The 21,426-nt window shown below is 39.2% G+C and overlaps 1 protein-coding gene across 1 annotated transcript in view; it reads right to left on the reverse strand.

The window, feature by feature from the left end:
- LOC149538229 (ankyrin repeat family protein) overlaps window positions 1-20,177 on the reverse strand; it is a 45,052-nt gene extending 24,875 nt beyond the window's left edge. Inside the window, exons 1-2 of the mRNA XM_089799606.1 lie at window positions 19,713-20,177; window positions 17,322-17,717 (exon numbers count right to left, since the gene is read on the reverse strand). Of these exons, the coding sequence (XP_089655732.1) occupies window positions 17,322-17,717; window positions 19,713-20,031 (715 nt within the window). The 5' untranslated portion in view covers window positions 20,032-20,177. The remainder of the gene's footprint in view (window positions 1-17,321; window positions 17,718-19,712) is intronic.
- Window positions 20,178-21,426: the final 1,249 nt, after the last annotated feature.

Genomic DNA, 21,426 nt, shown 5'->3' on the forward strand with positions numbered 1-21,426 from the left:
ATGAGAAATTCCTTGGGTTGAGACAATACTCAAGCTAATGGCATGATAAGGCCCTCATCACTCAAAATTTTGTTGGGGGCCTTAAGGACTCTATCATTGGGGATGTCTGAGCTCACCAACTGAGGACACTTGCACTTGTCGTAGAGAAGGCAAGGATCATTGAGAGCAATGTGGCTAGGGGGTTCAATAGCAAATCGGGTTCTCAAAACCAAAGTGCATGAACTTTAGGCAGGATGCCTAGTTTATTCAATCCTCTAAGAAGGGCCAAACCCAATCACCGCCTTCTTAAGGTAGTAGTAAACGTACTGAGCAACGACGGCATCACTTTCTTCAAAAGGATGGACAAAGTTCAGTTACCATAGAAGGGAAGGAACGAGACCAGAGCCGTGGGCAGAAATCTCAGAAGGACCGCCCTCCTCAAAGCAGTCAGAAAAATTCTAACAAGGGTAATGCACCTTATTCTAGTGCTACTCCAGGTGGTCGTAGGACAAGTTCCAGCTTCAGGGTAACTGTTATTCTTGTGGTCAGCCCGGCCATAAATCTTTTGAGTGTTCTATCAAACCGCCTTCAGGGCCTGGTAAGAGTGCAACCAACTTTGAGCCTACAATGGGAGATGCTAGAAGGAATCATCAAGTCTTTGCGGTGGTTGATAACCGTCAAGCTAAGCATCAAGGTACAGTAGTCGAGGCTACAAGTACGTTGCGTGGTATTTCAACTTCAGTTTTGTTTAACTCTGGTGCTTCGGATTCATTTATTTCACCATCTCTTGTTCAGCGATGTGGGCTAGTGGCAGCATGTCAGGTCAATAGGTGGCAGATTGAGTTAGCTACAGGATCCAAAGTGGTTGTAGACTCCTTGGTCCGTGGTTGTAGTTTGAATTTGGGTAACTTCACCACCACAGTAGATCTTTGTATCCAACCTCTAGGATCTTACGACATTGTGTTGGGCATGGATTGGTTAGTCAAGCGAACATTGATTGCCGCCGCAAGACGGTACAATGTGTTGATGACACTGGTGGGGAGGTGGAACTTGTACGGGTTCAGAGACCAGTCTCACTTTGGATGATCTCAGCTAATCAACTAAAGCGGAGTGTGCAGAAGGGTTGTCAGTTGTTTCTTGTTTCTATCAGTGATCTTGAGAAAGCCGAGAGTCGTATGGTGACACTTGATGATCACCAACTCCTTCGTGAGTATGCAGATGTGTTTCTTGAGGAGATACCCGATATGCCACCATAGCATGACATTGACTTTCGAATTGATCTTGTACCAGGAGCAGAGCCGATTTCACGAGCTCCTTATCGCATGACTACTCAGGAGTTGAGTGAGCTCAAATTGCAATTGGAGGAATTGTTGGCCAAGGTCCATATTCGTCCTAGTATATCCCCGTGGGGTGCACCAATCATCTTCGTGAAGAAGATGGGTCATTGCATCTATGCATTGACTACCGGCAGTTGAATAAGGTGAAGGTGAAGAACCAATATCCTTTGTCAAGGATAGATGACTTGTTCGATCAAATGAACGGAGCATGAGTGTTCTCAAAGATTGATTTGAAGTTGAGATACCATCAGCTTCATATCCAGAAGGCATCGGACAACTTTTCATACACAGTACGAGCACTATGAGTTCACGATTGTACCCTTTGGGCTAACCAATGTGCCATCACCTTTTATGAGTTTGATGAATGGAGTATTTCGCATGTACCTTGATTAATATGCCATGTGTTCTTGGATGATATATTGATCTATTCGAGGATTGTTTAGGAACATGAAGTCCATTTACATCAAGTATTGCAGTGCTTGAGAGACCATCAGTTTTATGGCAACTTGAGTAAATGTGGTTTCTTCCAATCAGAGGTGAAGTATTTGGGACATATCATCACTAATGATGGTATTGCAGTGGGTCCTGAGAAAATTCGTGTTATCATGGATTGGTCGGTACCCACTAATGTTTCAGTGGTTCGTAGTTTCATGGGATTGGCGGGTTACTATCGTCGCTTCGTGAAGGATTTCTCACGAGTAGCTCATCCCATCACTTCTCTTCAACAGAAAGGGAAGAAGTTTGTTTGGTCAGATCAGTGTGAGGCAGAATTTAATGCTCTTAAGGAGTGTTTGACCAGTGCACCAGCCCTTGCAGTGCCTAATCTTGTAGGTGATTTCATGGTTTGCACAGATGCTTCGTTAGAAGGCGTGGGTGCAGTATTGATGCAGGATGGTCGAGTGATTGCATACGAGTCTAGGAAACTCAAGCACCATGAGCTTAACTACCCCACTCATGCTTTGAACTCGTGGCCGTGGTGCATGCCCTTGTCCGTTGGAGGCATTTTCTTTTGTGACACAAGTTTGAGTTGCATAGCGATCATAGGAGCTTGTAGTATATCTTTACTCAGCCAAACTTGAATGCACAATAGCGTCGTTGGATGGAGTTCTTGTATGAATATGACTTTGATGTTCACTACATTAAAGGGATGGAGAATGTCGTCTTGAATGCCATGAGTAGGAGGCGACATGAGGTATTAGTGTTGTCATTCAGAGTGGATTTGTGAGGCCGTATCTTGGAGGCTTTGCCTAGTGACACTTGGTATCAAGAAGTGAGGGCGGAGATCGAGTCCAGACGTACCCTTGAGGGGAGGTTTTCCTATTATTTACTTGAGTCCGATGGACTACTACAACACTTAGGGCATATCTATGTACCAGGGTTCGGTGATCTTCGTACTTTGGTTTTGTCGGAAGCACATCATGCACCGTATTCTGCACATCCTGGTGTCAAGAAGATGCATGCTGATCTTAAGCAACTGTACTTTTGGGTATGGATGAGGCGCGATGTTGCTGATTTTGTTGCTCAATGTCTTGAGTGCCAAAGAGTGAAGGCAAAGCATTAGCATCCGACACGTCTTTTGCAACTGCATACCATTCCAGAGTGGAAGTGGGATACGATATCCATTGATTTTATCGCAAGGTTGCCTATGTCATCACGGAGGCATGATTGTATCATGGTGACAATGGACAAATTGTCCAATGTAGCACATTTTTCACCCATGAGAGCATCCTATACAGCTTCTTTCTATAGCACATGTTTTCTTGGAGGATATTGTTCGTTTGCACGGGATCCCTCGTCGGATTATTTTGGATAGAGATCCAATGTTTACTTCTGCACTGTGGACATCTCTCCAGCATGCTTTGGGCACGCAACTCAATTTTTGTTCGACTTATTACCTAGATACCAATGGTCACACAGAGAGTGTGAACCAGGTTCTAGAAGATATGCTTCGCATGTATGTGATGGACAGACAGGTGAAGTGGGAGGATTATTTATACCTTGTTGAGTTTGCATACAACAATGGGTATCATAGTTCTCTTGGCATGTTACCTTTTCAAGCCTTGTACAGAAGATCGTGTCGTACCCCTTTGAGTTGGGATCAATTGGAGGATGGAGTACTTTTAGGTCCAAAGATGCTTCAGGATATGGAGCAATAGGTTGTTCATATTAGAGAGCATTTGGTTACTACTCAGGACATGCAAAAGAAGTATGGCGATGCCCATAGGTTGGATTGTCACTTTTCTATTGGTGACAGGGTGTTTTTGCGAGTGCATCCAAGGAAGGGTCCCACCCATTATGGGAAAGCCTCTAAGTTGGCGCCACATTTTGTCGGACCATTTGAGATCCTTGAGAGGATCGGTCCTGTTGCATATCAACTAGCATTGCCACCTAGCCTATCGCGCATCCACAATGTTTTCCATGTTTCTGTTTTGACACAGTATATTCCTGTTATGACCCATGTTCTTGATTGGGATACTTTACAGGTAGCAGACTAACAACTTACTTTGGAGCCCATATGTATCCTTGAGCATCAGAGGTTGATTTTGAGAGGTCAGGACATCGAGCAGGTAAGGGTCCAATGGGACCCGAGCGATGAGACTTCTGCGACTTGGGAGGATGCTACACGATTGAGAGGATTGTAGCCCTATCTTTTTGCCAGCTTCCCGAAGTAAGCCTATGCTAGTGGGGGAGGATGTAGTGCCTCTCGTGTTTGCACTTTGTACCTTGTTATATTTTGATTCGAGAGATACTTGTTACTCTTGCTATGTTTCATTTGAGATGACCAGAGGGTTGGATGTTATACTTTGATTTTAATATTATAGATGCTATACTACCATGTTGTGCAGTTTATCATATTTGCATTTTGATGCCATTTTGAGATGACAATAGGTTTATGATGATATCTGGTTATCTCCTATTTTGGTTATATGTGGACTTATGTTATGGTGATTGACTTCATTCTTGTTTCACTATGCTTTATGTGAACGTTAGTAATATAAATAGATTATTTCAATATAATTGAGTAAATGGTTAAATTAGGTATTTAATGCATTTATTGCTTCAGCTATGATATTATATGCAATTGCACTTTGATTATGTGTTTTAGTGTGCAAGATTTATATCCCTAGCAGTGGTAGATGGAGTTAGTGATTTAGCTATTCATATTTTACCAATTTCGTCCCTGTATGGTCGACGTATCCGTATTTAATTGTTTAATTAAACCTTTCGGTGATTATTAAATCCAAACTCATTTGCATTATGTGACTAGACCAGTGAGCGTGTCTGTGTATTTTAAAGGTTTGCATTGTCGAGAAAGTCATTAAAGAATTTCTGTGATTTTTGGATTTTCGGACTTTAAATTTTATTGAATTTAATTTCTGGCAACTTTGCCATAGACGAATTCCTACAACTAGGTTGGCTAGTTATTTTCCCTAATTGATTATTCACTCGAAAAGTGAATAAGTATTGAAAGAGAAATTTAATTCCTCACTTTTCATTTTTGCAATTTAGAAATTGGAGAGCTTTTTCTGAAATCCTTTTCTAGAAGGATTGGTTTTTTGTTCGTTGTGAGAGCTACAGGTGTGGGATCTTTGTGAGGACAGACTCATTGGATCCAGCTCAAGGAGACCTTGCTTTGTTGTCATTTTCGGCTGTATCTGCGAGTTATTTATTTTACCTGGCTGTTTTCTGTTTTAGCCCTTTTGGCTATCAGGTAGGGCTTCCTCACTTTCTTGCTTCAGCTCAGATTTTGTATCTGTTTTTAGTAGTTGTTTGTTTGGAGGCTAAGAACTAGTGTTCCCCTCCATTTCTGTTTGCTGGTTTTGCCCGATTGGTCAAGTTTGAACGTTTTCCCTGTTTTTGGGATGGGGGTTTGGGATTTCAAGCCATTATGTTGGCCGTTTTTGCATACGGTGTCCAAACCCAAATTTTATTGAATTTTCATGGCTTTTGTGCCCAAAGACCAAATGGGTTTTATTTTTGATGTTTTCAAGTTTTGGGATTTTTTACCTCAATTTGTGTGCCGCCCCGTTTGCTCGAGTTTGCTTGACATGTTATTGATTGTGGACTCGGATCATCCATAGGATGCCAATCAAATCATTGTTGCACTTTGTATGTTGCATTGGGATGTGTGCTGCATTCATCCTCCTGAGCTATTATTCGGTTGAGTATGATTTCTGCTTGTGTTCTCATCCAATCCTTGTGTTTTGATCTTCACAATGGTGGTGCCCCACACATGAGCACGTGCGCATGCATTTTTCGGGTGACTTGCAAGGCCCGATCTCCCATTTGTATTTTGGTGGAGTTATGTTCATTTGGGGTTGAGTTGGGAATATGCATGCCTACGGGCACTCATTGTGTGATGAGTATGGGTATGTAGGGTAAGGTCAATGGAGGGGCTTCTAACGTAGCCGTGGTGTCCTAGCCCAGGTTGGCGTTGAGGAGTTCTAATAGGTGATAACATAATTAATTGATAGAAAATTAAATAAGATAAGAAATTATGGTCAACCTCCCAAAGGTGGTGCCGAGGGGAACAGTTATTTATTCTTACACATTAGCCTCCCACGGGTGTACCAAGGGGAACGATTGTCCTTGTACTACAGCTTGGGTGATTCCAAGTTACCAACTCTCCACCAAAGTCCCTACATAGTTACCCATAGAGTGCCTGACTAGGACCTGTTGTACTTGCATTGTTGCATGGTCTTAGTTTCAGTCATCATTACTGTCTGGCGTGAGTGATGGCCATGGATGTTTGCCTTTGGTGTATTTGTGGTTGGATCATTATCTCCATCAACACGGCAGTAGTGGACCTACGAGTTTCACGTGGTTGGAGGCGTAGCTACCTTCACCACTGCTGGAGACTGGTGTATAGAGATGGTTCTTTATTCCAATATGATCGTTGTTTGTTGTTACACTTGGTCCTTCGGGTTCTGGAGTATGTTATCTTGTGTTTTATGCTTTCATTGGAATGCTTGGAAGTTGGATATCATGATAGATGATGTTAGTTTAATTGACGCATTCCTTTATTATGATATTTAGCATAAGTGAGATGATGAGTTTGATTTGTAGGATTATCTTATGCTTTACGTTTTAGCATGTTAGATTTCCTTATTCTTATGTTGTAGTACATTTTAGTAGTGATGTCCTCATAAGACAACTCAGACGATCTGGTCGGTAGTTTGGGATGTTACGCATGAGAGATGGCTAGGACCTTTGAGGTCTCATGATGCTATTACAGTTGGGAGGAACCGCGCACTTAGTTCGTTGTTTCAATTCACTGCGATGTTGCTTCCAGTCATTTCCCTTCACTACTATGTTTGTGTTTAGTTTTAGATTTCGACTTTCTGTCTTTCGGTTATTTGATCGTGTCTTTCCTCGATATTTGGATCCGGTACTCCCTGGTGTGGAGAAAACTTATTTCCTTAGACTTTTCTCTTTTTGGTTTCTGGCATGTTGTCCTGGATTCTCGCACGAAATTGTACTTTCTCGCGAGAGAAGGAAAGATCTTGCGTGGTGTGTTGGGTTTTCTCGCGTGGCATTTGACACTTTCTCACAGGAAAGCCCACACCAGTTTTGGGGTGCCTTGGCTGCTAGGCCAAGCACTTCGTCACACCGTTTGGTGCACTTCCTCACGCGGAGAGCAGTTTCTCACATGGCTTGTTGCACATCCTCACGCGAGAATCTGTCAATCTATTGTCCTCGCGTGAAAAACAAGAGGTGCCTACTCAAGTTTTTCGGAAACACAAATTGGTGTTTCTAGTACCATTTGGGTTTGCTAGTGTTCCCTTGCTTTTGCAGTTTGGAGATTTTAAGTTCTACTATCGTAGTGGTTTTTCGTCCTTCAGTTGGTCGTGTCAATTCAGTAGTGGGGTTTGGAGATTCATTGGTTGCCAGGATGGTGGTCAAGTCTTCCGTTGCGATCTTTGCGATCCCCATATGACGTTGTTGTGTGCACTCATACTTGTGAAAAAAAATTTATCTTGGCCTGTATTTTTAACTATTGGAAGTGTTTCACTATCTGCTGTTAATTTCTGCATCAATATTGTGTACCTGATTTGAGGATAAAATCCCTCAAATCTCAAAATTACAGGACAAAACCCCATTGGCTTCCTTTAACAGTCTCACCTAGAGGCTGCAAAAGCATTGAAAACATTCTCTTTGTTCATTTTTGGCAATTTTTTGTTGGTCTGTTCCAGCTGTAAATAGAAAACAGTCAATCAATTTTATAGACTTGTTTTTCTGCCTTCCTTTCAACATATCTGCTGCAATCCTTTCTTCTCTGGGCTTGGGATTTTTTCATTTTTTGGCCTCTTACAGCAGTACCTAGCCTTGCAAAATAAACAGAAGTCCCAAACGTTCAATTAGATTTGGCAGGCTTGATCTTCCTCTTGTGCAACCTTGTTTAATCAGTCTTTTCGAGTCTTTCCAACATGCAGATACGTATCAGTCATGATCTTATGGCCGTGAATTTTCTTGGATCAAATCAACTGAAAGGTGAATATATTTTTAAAATATTTATGAAGACCATTACAATACTGATTGCTGATTTTAGTATCTCAATATTGCATAATGAATACTTATCAGACGTTCAAGTTTGAAAATTGACATTAGAGTTGCCCAGAGACCCATCTCCAACTCCCCTGTGACACATCTAGGAGATTGGGACATATCTCTCATACTAGAGACCTTGCCTGAGAAGTCTCCAATTGCAGGAGACTTTCGACCAGTCTCTTGAAGACTCATGTTATCTTCCCACAAAAGGCATCGTCTCCAACAAAATAAAACATAAAACATGACATTTGACACTACAGTAGTTTGATACAATGATTTTCCTACATCCCTAAGTATGACTTTTTGCTTCTTGAGGAATAGTCAAGAAGGAACTCTAGCTGAGGACCTTGATATGGATGATACTGTATACATATAAGATTTCTGATTTTTGTTGCTTGTTTGCGTATCAGCTTACTGCTTAACAAGCTAGTTTCAATATCTAACATCTGTTCTTTGTATTGTGTCACTTCTGGCATATAACTAACGTCTATAAATTATTAAGTTATATTAAAAAATGGCATCTCCAAGTACTCCTGTCTTCTATTTTGAAAAAATAGCCGTACCAAAAACAATACCAGTCTCCCAAGTATCCAAGGCCCCCATCTTGGTGCAATCTTGCTATTGTATTATGGATGTGAAAAATTCTGAGCTTAATTCTTATTCAAATTTTTAAGCTGGAAATATGTATATAATATAATTTAATGATATTTATACGTTTTTTACTTTTTTTGCATAAGCCAAAAAACCAAGCCTCTCAAAAAAAAAATCATGCGTCAGCATAACTGAACCCATACCAGTAACTTAGCTTAATTTTATATATTTATAATATTTATATATTTACTGCAGCTGCACCAAACCTGGGGGTAAAATGCAGAAAACAGTGAACCCAAAGCCATAGCATGGCCTCAAACCTGTCGTAATGACCACCCTTTACAATGGTGCTTGACAGCTATGGCCTGGCTTGTCTATGACCACCTATACCCCAAACCTTGTTGGATCGGTGGTAGATAATAGAAAGCTTGACAAGGTATATAAGCAGATTGAAAAAATTCAATCAATAATGAAATTTTGAATGACATATTGTATGCCCCGTTCTTTGACTAGATAAAACCCACTTTATTATGTTTGCTTCATACTGTATCACAAAGTAATTGGTAAATACTTGCTTGTTATTAACAATGATCAAAAGATCAATATATACAAAAAGAATGAACGATGTTTCCTTAGGAAATGATCGTAAACAGTAAAAACATTCTATTCTAGCTAATAGAAAACTTACTATTAAGGCTAACTAAATATTATAAACATTCTAATATTTACAATAGATCACAAATAGATAACCATCAAATAACAATAGATAATAATAGAAGCTATTTGTTATCATAATACCCTCCCTTAATGGTTAATCTATCCACAACACCAAGTTGTTCTCTGAATTTGACAAACTTATCAGGACCAAGAGACTTGCTGAGAACGTCTACAGTCTAATCCACTTCAGAAACATATTGCAAGTCTATTGTCATGTCTTCAACCAGCTATCATATGTAGTGATAGTGAACATCCACATGCTTGGTTTGTTCATGGAAGACTGGATTCCGTGCTAATTTGATAACATTGTCGTTATTGGCAAACAAAGTGGTCGATCCTACTAGTGACATCTACATATCCCCAAGCATCCAACGAAGCCAAACAGCTTCCCAACCTGCCTTAACTGTCCCTCTGTATTTAGCCACTGTGGAGCAGAGAGAAACTGTCTATTGCTTCTTACCGGTCCATGTAACAACACCAGATCCCAAATTGAACGCATATCCAAAAGTTGATTTTTTATCGTCAACAAAATCTGCCCAATCTAAATCTGTGAACCCACTGAGTCTAGGATTAGAACTCCAAGAGTAAAGAAGTCCAAAATCTGTAGTGTCATTCACATAAAGAAGCACACGCTTTGTTGTCATCCAATGGTCAACCTTGGGAACCTTCATAAAGCGTGAGATGTAGCTGACTGAGAAGTTAATATCAGGCCCAGTAGCAAAGAGGTAGATGAGGTTGCCTACTAGTTGCCTATATGTAATACCATCAATGGGAGGAGAATCAAACTTTGTTGATAACTTGAGACCTTTCTCCATAGGTGTATATGCAGGCTTGCAATCCTGCATACGGAATTTGTCTAACACAGCCCTGGCATATTTGGACTGAGAGATGAATACACCAAAAGACTGCTGCCAAACCTCAACATCTAAGCAATAATGCATAAGCCCAAGGTCAGTCATATCAAAACACTGGCATTAACTTTGTTTGATTCTTTGAATCAAAGACATCAAACTGTTAGTGATGATCAAATCATCGACATAAATAACCAGAAGGATGATGTCATTGTCAGTAGTCTTGATGTACAAATTTGAGTCTGAAGAACTCCTCTGGAAGCCTTGATCACTGAGGTACTTATCAATTTTCATGTACCATGCCCTAGGGGCCTGCTTCAAGTCATAGAGAACTTTCACTAACTTAAGAACCTGATTTTTTTACCAGTAACCTTGAAACCAAGAGGTTGTGTCATGTAGAACTCTTCGTTGAGGTCAACATTCAAGAAAGCACTCTTGACGTCCATCTAATGAACCTTCCAGCCAAATTGTGTTGCCATAGCTAGGACTAATCTGATTGTGCTCATCTATCTTTGCAGTTGGAGCAAAGATCTCTTCATAATCAATGCCCTAACACTAAGAAAAGCCTTTTGCAACTAAATGAGCTTTGTACTTATCCAAAGTCCCATTAGATTTGTATTTCATTTTGTAAACCCATTTTCAGCCAATGGGGTTCTTCCCTGGTGAAAGATCAAAAAGGACCTAGGTGTTATTCTTCAGGTGTTCAGATGTCATGGCCTATTCCCACCCTAGAATCCATTTAGCCTCGGAATATGTTTGAGGTTCAAACACACTGTGAATGTTGGCCATGAGAGCAAAGTTAACAAACTCTGTACATTTGTTGTTTTTCCAAGCAGTTCTCCCATCAATGAGTTCATCATCTCAAAGATCAACAAGGTCTTAGCCCACCACTTAAGCTATTAAGAGATGCTTTATGATCAGGTTCCTCATCAGAAGAATCGGGATCAAATTCAAGTGAAGCATCTGCATATCTAGGTGATCTTGCAGGAGAAGTGAGAGGTGTGTGTATAGGAATCAATGGTATATCTGGAGTTGAAGGAGTTGTTGGAGCCCTCCTATCAGGTGGACCTAATGGAAGCCGAACTCCCAAGTCATGAGCCTACATAGGTTGGTCTACTGGATCAGGAACAGGAGAAACAAGCATGAATGGTCCTCGCTTCTTATCAAAGACTACATCATGACTGTATAGAAGATGAGATGTCTCAATGTCGATCAAGCGGTAGGCTTTGTGGAGACTATTGTATCCAACAAGCATGAGCTTCTGACTCTTGGCATCCAACTTGGTGTGTAATGCATCAAGGATTCAGACAAAAGCAAGAGAGCCAAAAAACCTCCAGGCGACTAATTCTGGGCTTGCGACCTAACCAGGCCTCTTCCAAAGTCTTACCTTTGACCGCCACTATGGGTGACCTATTCAAAAGATAAACTGCAGTGTTAATGCTTCTGCCCAAAAAAATTTCAAAACGTGTCTATGTTTGAGCATGGATTGAGTCATCTCAGTGATTGTTTTGTTCTGCCATTCAACTACACTATTATGTTGTGGTGTGTGGGGTGTGGTAAATTGGCACTTGATGCCATGACTATCACAAAAGCTAGAGAATTCGTCAGAACAAAATTCCCCCACATTGTCTAACCTAAGAGCAATAATAGATTTCCCAGAGTCTTTTTCAAATACAGGTTTAAACTTCTTAAGTATACTAAATACTTCTAATTTCTTTTCAAGAAAATATACCCACATTTTTCAACTGAAATCATCAACAAACAACAAAAAATAATTGGACCCAAGAACAAAAGGAGTGGCCATAAGGCCATAGATTTCGGCATGAACGAGCTGAAGTACTTGAGAAGTTTGCCATGAATCACCACTAGTCAAGGGTGTGCGATGTTGCTTCCCAACTTGGCATGCATCACAAACTCCAAACTGTTGAGTCTGAATCTTTGGCAATCCGAGGACAAGCTCTTCTCAAGCAAGCCGAGAGAGAATGCACATTTAAGTGCCCATATAGCTGATGCCAAAGTGTGCTAACAAAAGACTGCTAAGCAGTCATAGCTAAGTCCTAAGAATCACAGGAATCAGTAAGTTTGAAAAGACCATGATCCTCAAGACCCACTGCAACTCCAAACCATTGAGTCTAAACCTTTGGCAATCCGAGGACAAGCTATTCCTGAGCAAGCTGAGAGAGATAATGCATATTTAAGTGCCCATACCGTTGATGCCAAAGTGTGCCGACAAAAGATCGTCGAGGAACCATAGCTAAGTCCCGAGGATCACCGGAATCAGTAAGTCTAAAAAGACCATGATCCTCAAGACCCACTACAACAATAGACCGAGTCGCCCTATTAGTGAACTAAAAGTGACATCCAACTATGAAGTGTCGCGGCAACTGATTGACTGAGAGTAGTTTTAGTTCCATCCATCGAGGAAAAAGAGATTCCTCCCACTAGACTAAATTTGAATGTTGCCTTTGTCAACAACGGTGTACTCTTCTTCGCCACCAAAAATAACAAAATCTGAATAAGGTTGGTAGCCAGTAAACTAGTCTCTGCAATGGGTGAAATAAATGAGAGGTACCTAAATCAATATACCAAGTAGACGACTTCACATGATCTACAAGTCTTTTAGCCATGAAGGTGTAAAAGGTAGATTCAATCTGCTCAATGTGCTTTGCACTCTTCGCTTTGGGTTGTGAACCAGATTGCTTAGATTGGGCAGCTAATCGTTTCAGACATTCAACCTCCATGTGACCATACTTGTGGCAATAGTTGCATTCAATGTTCTTTTTCCGAGAGCCTTCTGAAGCTAGAGCAGAGGACTTCTAGTGAGAAGATTGTTGTGAATGAGACTTCACTTTATCCTTCTGAAAGGATTTATCAACAAAGGCTTGCTCTATGGAGGTGGAGGTGGAACTACTACCGAATTGTTATTTCCACCGATCTTGTTAAAGCAGAAGTGTGCAGAAATCTATGAACTTCAGATCAACAATAGTAGAAGTGATGTTGAGAGTCTCGATAAAATGCTCACAGGACTTGGGTAAACTCCTCAGGGTTATGACCACAATGTCCTCTTCCTCCATCTTGTGTCCAATGGCAAACAACTGATCACAAATTTCCTGAATCCTATTTAGATGTTCCTAGAGCGATGTCCATCCGTCCATGATAATAGAAACAGAGTGTTCTTAAGAAAGAAGGCTCTGCTTTTGTCAAAAGTCTCATGAAGTTTCTTGAGATGCACCCATATCTCAGTAGTTGTCTTGCTGAATGGAATCTAAGGTAGTTGATCATCAGCTACAAATAATTTGAGAAGCATTACCACCTCTTGATTATTCTGATCCCATGTATTTTTTTGATCAATACCAATTGCAATCGGACGTTGTGCGACACCCTGCTTCCATGTGCCATAATTTCGACCATTGAATATTGAATTTCTCTCAAGCAGAATATTAGTCATAGATGCCATAACACATTTTTCAGTGATAAAGTGTGAAAATCTATTAAGGCACGTACTTTGAGGTAAAAAAAATGGAAGACCCAGAAAAAATGAAGAGGTACACAGAAGAGAGCTCAAAAAACCCATAAGGAAAATGTTGTCAGATTTTGGATCTGTTGGCTCAAAAAATGAGGCACCCAAAAGAAACAGAGAACAACCCAATTGAGATCTCAAAAAACCCACCAAGAATCTATAAAAAAAATTGAACCGGTACAAAAAATTAGAGTTTCAACCAAAAACGGCCCTAGCTGCAAAAACCCCCATAATGGTGGAAATGCATAAAACAATGTGGTTTTTGGGTTGAATTGGAGGCATAAGTCAATAGCGGAAGGTTGGAAAACCCTAGACGCCTCCATCAATGGCGATTGGAGGCTACAAAAAACCTCAAAAAAGGAAGAAATGGCATGCGGATTATATAGGTCCAAAAAAACAATGATTTGAGTAAACAAAATGCCACAATTTGCAAAAGTGATAAACCATACGTAGGGTCGCAATTTGAAGAGGTAATAGCACCCAAAAAATGCTGCCCAATAGACCCGAATAGAGAAAAAACGACCAAAACCTTAGCTTGAAGCAAACAAAACCTTAGCTCAAAGCAGACTAGATTAGAAAAAATCATTTCGAAAAATATTGCTCTGCTAATTTCAAAAAAGAAATTGTAATATTATTCGAAAAAAAATTCAAAGTATTGGCTCTGATACCATATTACGAAATAATTGGTAATTATTTGCTTGTTATTTTTGAACAAGAAATTATAACTTTTTTCAAACAAAAAAATCTAAGTGTTGGCTCTGATACCATATTATGAAGTAATTGGTAAATATTTGTTTGTTATTACCAATGATCAATAGATCAACATATAAAAAAAAATGAAAAATTAGGAAATGATCGTAAACAATAGAAACATTCTATTCTAGCTAATAGAAAACTTATAGTTAACTACAGACTAGCTAAATATTAAAAACATTCTAATATTTACAATAGATTACAAATAGATAACCATTTAATAACAATAGATAATAATAGAAGCTATCTATTATCATAATAAATTGAAAGAAATGAGGAATTGAATTGTGTTGCTCGCAATCTATAATGTAGATTGATGTAGACTGAAAATTCATTTTTTCTAAAATAATTGTGTTGCTCCCTAACAGCCTTCCAAAACCTGAAACTGATAAAGAAATCATCAAGTTACCAAAGACAATTAAAAGCATCTACAAACTTCTCCAAGAACCACAACCTTTGACTATTATTAGTAATGACAATACTGTTGTATAAGCTGTGGATGGACATCTTAAATTACCAATTATGACTTGATACGTGGTGGGTGCACAATAAGAACACAAAATTACTAAAAACCCCATCCACATTTGAGAAGACTTAAGTTTTTTATTTTGATCCTCTTCTAATTGTGCACTCTGCCCATATAGAGAAGAGAAAAGCAATATTCCAATGTAAACTCTTTCTCTCTAGAGAGAGAGAGAGCCAGAGAAGGAGATGAATGTCCCATTCTTCTCTTTGTGCTCTCCTCTGTGTGTCTGTGTGTCTGTGTGCATGTGTGCGTGTCTGTGTGTCTATGTGTGTGTGTGTGTTGTGTGTGTTGTGTACGTGTGTGTGTGTGTTGTGTGTGTGCGTGTGCATGTGTGTGTGTGTGTGAGAGAGAGAGAGAGAGCTATTTGTGTTCTTTCAAAAATGCATGAATGTGGGTGTGTTGGAGAGAGAGGGGAATCTATTTAAATTCTTCTTTCAAAAGAAGCACAAATATGAAAGGGTTAAAGAGGCTGGGAGAGGACGGCGAGATAGTAGAGAGACTTATCTTAAAAAATAAAAAGGCCCATCCATATTTGACAAGATTAAGGTTACAAATCTTTCAATCCTCTCTGTTTTCCCTCGTTTTTTTATTTATATAGGTGAGGCCATTATGCACTCTACCCATAAGGAAAGAAGAAATGCAACATTCCAAAATATTTTTCTTGCTCTTATTGATATACTGCAGATACATTGTTTTCATAGCTTTTTTTAAAGCGCAATGATAACATCAGAAGAAACAATGTGTCATACAGCTAATAACGCTACGCATCGACATAAAATGCAATGTGTTAAGAGAGAAAGCAGTTCATTTTATTCGTATTTTAAATTAAAAACAGACGAACAAAATCACAAGGAGGGTGCCATCAATCTTTTAAAAGGTTAGGTTTATAAATGAAATGTGTAGGAAAAGCTCTTAGCTTTTGTCCCTTTTTCTAAAGAAAAGTGAGTATTTATCACAACTCAACATTTCTGGTGGGCCTTTGGTGGTACCTCCCTTTTCTCGGTCTTTAGCAGTTTCTTGCTGGTTGTTGGCCAGGAGGATGTCAGCAGTTTTCAAGGACCCAACCTGGCCTTGCTCTGTTTTTGGTTTTGGTGGAATGGTGTTTGGGTTGTGTGTAGCCCTCTTGGCATTCTATTTCTGCCTGTCTTGGCCTTGGTTTTTTGTTGAGGAAGCAGTTTGGGGCTTGGCTTGCATGGTTTGGAGCCTGGAACTACCATGATTTTCTCTTTTGGTGGGTTCTCTTTTCTTTCTGGAGGTATCCTTGCGACATTTCTGTTGAGGAGGAGTGTTCCCCTATTGAGGTGGGGTTTCCAATTTCTGTTGTGATTGGGGTGTGGTCCATTGAGTTTTTTCTCTCCTCTCCTATGTCTCCTTTCGAGATGGAGATTTCTTCTATGGAGGTTATGGACTGCTCTATGTTCTTCTTCCTGATTGTTGGCAGTATGGAAGCGGGTACCTTCAAGAGGATGGATTCCGATCAAGCTTGTTTCTTCTTGCTGATTCCTATTGAAGTGACCTCCCTCCCTAATGAGGTGGGAATGAGTGTGGTTGCTGCTAAGAAGCTTCTTGGTGGGAATGCTGATACTATTTTCATCCGGATGGTTGTGGGTACCATGCTAAAACCCTCTTTCTTGGATTTGTCTCCAATGGACTATTCTTTCAAGCCTATCCGATTGTCCTTTGGTCTGGGTGGAAGCTGGCTCTTCGATGATAAAACTTTTGCAGCTTTGGACACATTTTCAAAATTGATAATGGTTGTGGAAGCCAAGTTATATCCCACTGTGGTTTGGGAAGCCTTTCAAAACTCCATGGTTTCAGCTAGTTTTTTTATCTTCTTTTTTTTTGAGGCTGACTGTTACTATGGTTTTGGGACCTAAGATAAAACCCAAAGATATGGTTTGGGGTGCCATTCAAAACCCCAAGGATCTCCTTTACTGGGAGACTTATTTTAGGATCAAGGCATAGGCCTTGTGTTGGGGTTGGGGCAGCTTGATAGTAAAAAATTATATCTTGTCATGCTGTTGTCTGTTTGCTGGGTTTGAGCTACTGTCCTGCAATGTCCTATCTGTTGCAGCAATTCATCTTGATGGGGTTTCAGTACTGGGTTTCAAGAACCCACCAAAACCTGCTTTTCCCTTAATCAAGACTATAACATTTCTCATTTCTGCTTTTTTGTACATGCTACAAGATGCTTGACTTATAGAAGTTTTTAAAAAAAAGAAATACAAGGATTTAAAAATGCGTGGAGGAACTAGGCAGGAGCCTACAGCACAATGGTAAGTTGTGAGCCTCTTATCTGGAAGGTCTTGGGTTCAAATCTACTTGAGCTTAACAAATAGCAATAATTAATCTCGGCTTCAGCCCATTCCCATCACAAAGAAATAATAGAAAGAACTACATTTTAAAAGGGCACACTTTTTCTAAAATAAAAGAAGATGGACACAAAATGGACAAAATACAAAATTTGGATGTAATAAAAGAAGAGATATCCATAATACCATCATAAGATTCTAGCTGAGGAAGCACATCTTGCCATCGGCCAAATATGATTTTGACATTTTGCTTGTCTCCCCAGCCTGTTGCTTGCATTCGAGCATAAACATCTGGATGAGCCTCAATTATGGTATGAGATGCAGGATTATACTTTTGTATAGCTGTGTCTACAAGCCCCATACCAAAACCCACATTGAGTATGTGCCCACCTTCACCCCCACCACAGACCGCCCGAGCATGCGCCTCCATCAAGGGATTCTCCCAAGCCATCATGACCCCCTTTCCCTCTTCGTCCATCAACCTATCCTCACTGTAGAGCACTCGTTGCTCCAGGTAATCAGCACTGCAATTACTCTTGTTGTGAATTGCTATTCTTCCCAAAACAAGTTCTGCCTGTAGTCCTGCATGATCAATCAATCATTAATATTTTGATCCAGATATTTTCAAATATACTATCTAAAAAGATTGGTTTAGCATTTATTCCTAAGTTACTGATCCTGGTACTACTACAGATTTGTGGCCTTTTGGGTTCACCACTTCAATTTGCAGATTTAGCCGAAAACAATTGGTGGTTGGATTCATTTTGGGTTCATACAAAAATATTTTAAAATTACATATATTAAACTTTACTTTCATAAATTTAAATGAATATAGTAAAATAAAATGCTATTACTTAAATATTTATCAATCAAAAGTTTTATAAATGTAATTATATTCATGTATCGATGAACCCCATATATAACTTTTGTTAATATTCATATTAGTCATATTTGTATTAGTGATTAATATAATCCATTGGTACCAAGAAAAATAGTGAGGCCATCTTCATGTATTGGAGGCTTCTACTGCCTTGTCACTTGCGGATGCCTCTTCCAGGCTATTTGAGGAGAAACGTGATGTGAAGGGATGGCCTACTCCATTTATCTCTCTCAAGCAGTTTCCCCTTCCCTTGATGATTTGGTCATATGGAACCATCGACTAGATCTTGGTTTAATGTAATGCTTCTCTGCTTGCTAGTTTTAGCCATTCCCACTTCAAAACATGCCACTCCTTCCAAATAGTAGGGAAGGGCACTTTAAAACATGTCACTCCTTCCAAATAGTAGGGAAGGGGGTCTAGTCACCTGTTCAGTCTCTGCCACATTCTTGCACAGTATTCAAATTCTTTCATCAAAATGTGAACGCAAAACTCAGACAAAAGGATTTAACAGGAAAATACGATTGTGAAAGGGAATTCCAAAAATAGATTTTAAAAGGGCCAAACCGTTGTGGGTCTACAACAGATTCTGATAATATATCAAAATTCTTCATGGTTTCTCTCGGTGTCATCCAGGATGAACCCACAGGCAAATAATGAACCCTAGCCACACCCCCACCTGCACCAGACAAGTATGCGTACCTGAAATGTATCATATCCGAATCAGCAATGTAACAGAGAGTCAACACAAACTGATAACATTGATTTAGAATTTAGGATGTATTCAGATGGAATTAGAGTAAAGTGATTAAATTATTAATCCTTAATGGGCTATTTTTTTCAGAATTGCCAAACATTCGATTTGCCAATAGACATATCTTCCAGAAAAAGTATCACCAAGTTATTACGCAAAATGCTAATAAAGTTCTTACATCCGCCCACACATACAAGTATAAATCATCTTATGTTCATTGTACAGTTCTGCGACTAGAGAAGCTTTTCAAAAGCATGCCGAGTCAGTGAAAACAAGTAATAATCGGGAGACTCTTTACTCAAAAAGATCACAAGGCAAAAGTAAAGACGCCGAAATGCTTAAAAACTGCACCTACCAGCCTCCCTTTTCTGTTTTTATACTTCCATAAAAGAAAGCACGATTTGGAGGACGGAAGACAACTTTTAGCAACTTTGCATTAATTTGATCATAATTTGTCCAATCCTTCAGAGTTAAAGCTTAAGATATGTCTACCAATTCCCACTGTCAACCAAGTCTAAATGCTACATTACTCCGCAAGATACACATTCATTTTATTTTATTTTTGACATCAGGGAAATGGGCAAAAATAAATATATAAAATTCATTTTTTTTCAACACAAAGTTCACTCAAATAAACCTAGGGTTTGAGGTTTATTCAGATAGATCTGGGGTTCAGACTTAAGTTGTATTGAGAAAAAAAATAAGGTTTAGGGTTTAAGATTTCTCTCACATTGTTCACAAAGACAGGTAAAATTATATTGCCTATTGAGACAACTATAAGCAGATATATTGGAGTAAAGCAAATTTCAGATGGGTTTAGGATTTAAGATTTAATCGACATGTTTCAAAACAAGTAAGCTCTGAAACCCATCTTTTTTTCTTTGATTATCTATTTTCCTAGATGGCCTTTGGATAACCCAGAAGCCAAAGAGTGATGGGAAAAAACCTGCGTTAAGGAGGAGGTCGAAGGTGTCTTGATGGCCAACTTCCATGGCGAAATCGCCAGCACAGGAACCAGAGGGATGGAGAGCGTTCCATGGTGCACCTGACTTTAACAAGCATTCGACAACCTCGCAATGGCCTTGTTTGGCTGCGTGCATAAGCGGGGTGAACCCATTTGAATCGAAGTAAGTTACATCTGCTCCACTCTCAACAAGCTCCTTTACTTTTCTGCAGTCTCCTTCCCTCGCTGCCTTGCAAAGCTCTTCCTCTTGCATGCTTGCTTCCTTTTCTTCTTCTTGCGTGCTTACTTCTTTCCCTTCCATCTCAATTTCGGCAATACAAGATGTCTAACAAAGTAAAGACGCTCTGAGATGTTTCTTGTCGAAGACTTCACATGAATACATCGGATTGTTGGTAGTTCTGTTTGTCACTTGAAGGAGTTGTTTGTATGGGACGAATAAAATGCTACTTTCTTTTTATCTGATCATAACCAGGGAAGCCATAACAGGGACATTTGTCTGTTCACAATCATCATTTCATTTTGATGTGTGCAGATTTGAAATGAACACACGCTTAATACAAACCTAGTAATTGTTGCTGATAAGGGAACGCTAGTTATAAGCTGAAATTTTTTTAGTATAAGATGTGTGGAATGGGAAGTCATTGTTATTAGTAGGTAGGCATGAATACTAATGCATTCATACTAATCTTGTCAAATGAAATTAAAATATTTTATCAATTTTATAATCTATTTTAATGTTTCCTTTTTAAGAACTATTTTTCAAATGTACAAAATATAGTTTATTTCATATTTCATTGACTATGGTCAATTTACGCAAGGAGTAAATTAGTTCTCTCAAAAGAAAAATAGGAGAAAAGTAAAAGGCATATTGATAGTTATGAACAAATAATAAATATCCCTAACATATATATCTTTGAAATAAATACTGGTTGTATATCTAGATCATTTAAATCTTTTCATTTGTCTTCAGTTTGTGGGAATTAATTAAACATTCATTAATGCTTGTAGTCAATGGCATTCAAGTTATGTTTAAGTCGATATGAATTTTGTGGGAGGTTTTTTCTTTTTAAGCTGGCATTTTGTAGTCATGGTATTCTTTCCAGCTGCTCTCCACAGTACATTAGGTGGCTATATCATAACCCTTTTGACAACAAAACTAAGGGTTAGCGGCTATGTGATAACACTTCTTCCAACAACATTGATGGTTTGCAGTGAAAGAATATTGTCACAAATATTTTTAGGGTGTTTTGAGGGTGAAGGCTAAAAGTTTTGGGTAGTGTATACAAAGCTAATTCATTATTTCTTGCCATTCTGTCAACAAGTCGTTTACTTCAGATTATTTCAGCAAGTGTGGTGATGTCCTGCACTTTAGTTTGGAAATTTCAAGTAGTGAAAATTATATTTTAGCATTGATCTGTCAGGATCATCTTTATTTTGCTATGATCAAGGGGTATCTCTTTTGCTAAATTTGTCTAGGATTTTAACCTTTGCCCCTGAACTTCTGTATGTAACTCTAGGATTTCTATCTTTGCAGATGACCTTTTCCTTTTGGCTGCAGGGAGTATGGCAATTCGTTTGACTATAGGCTCAAAATGTTATGTGGTGCCAGAAATTTTAGCTTAGATCAGATCATTTTTCCATTTCAATGAGCGAGTGGCATCATTTTTTACGTTTGCTAATGTGCTTTACCTCAGGC

The sequence above is a fragment of the Cupressus sempervirens genome, chromosome 9, assembly GCF_028749045.1.
Source record: "Cupressus sempervirens isolate cs-2001-9-10 chromosome 9, ASM2874904v1, whole genome shotgun sequence".
Taxonomy (NCBI): Eukaryota; Viridiplantae; Streptophyta; class Pinopsida; order Cupressales; family Cupressaceae; genus Cupressus; species Cupressus sempervirens.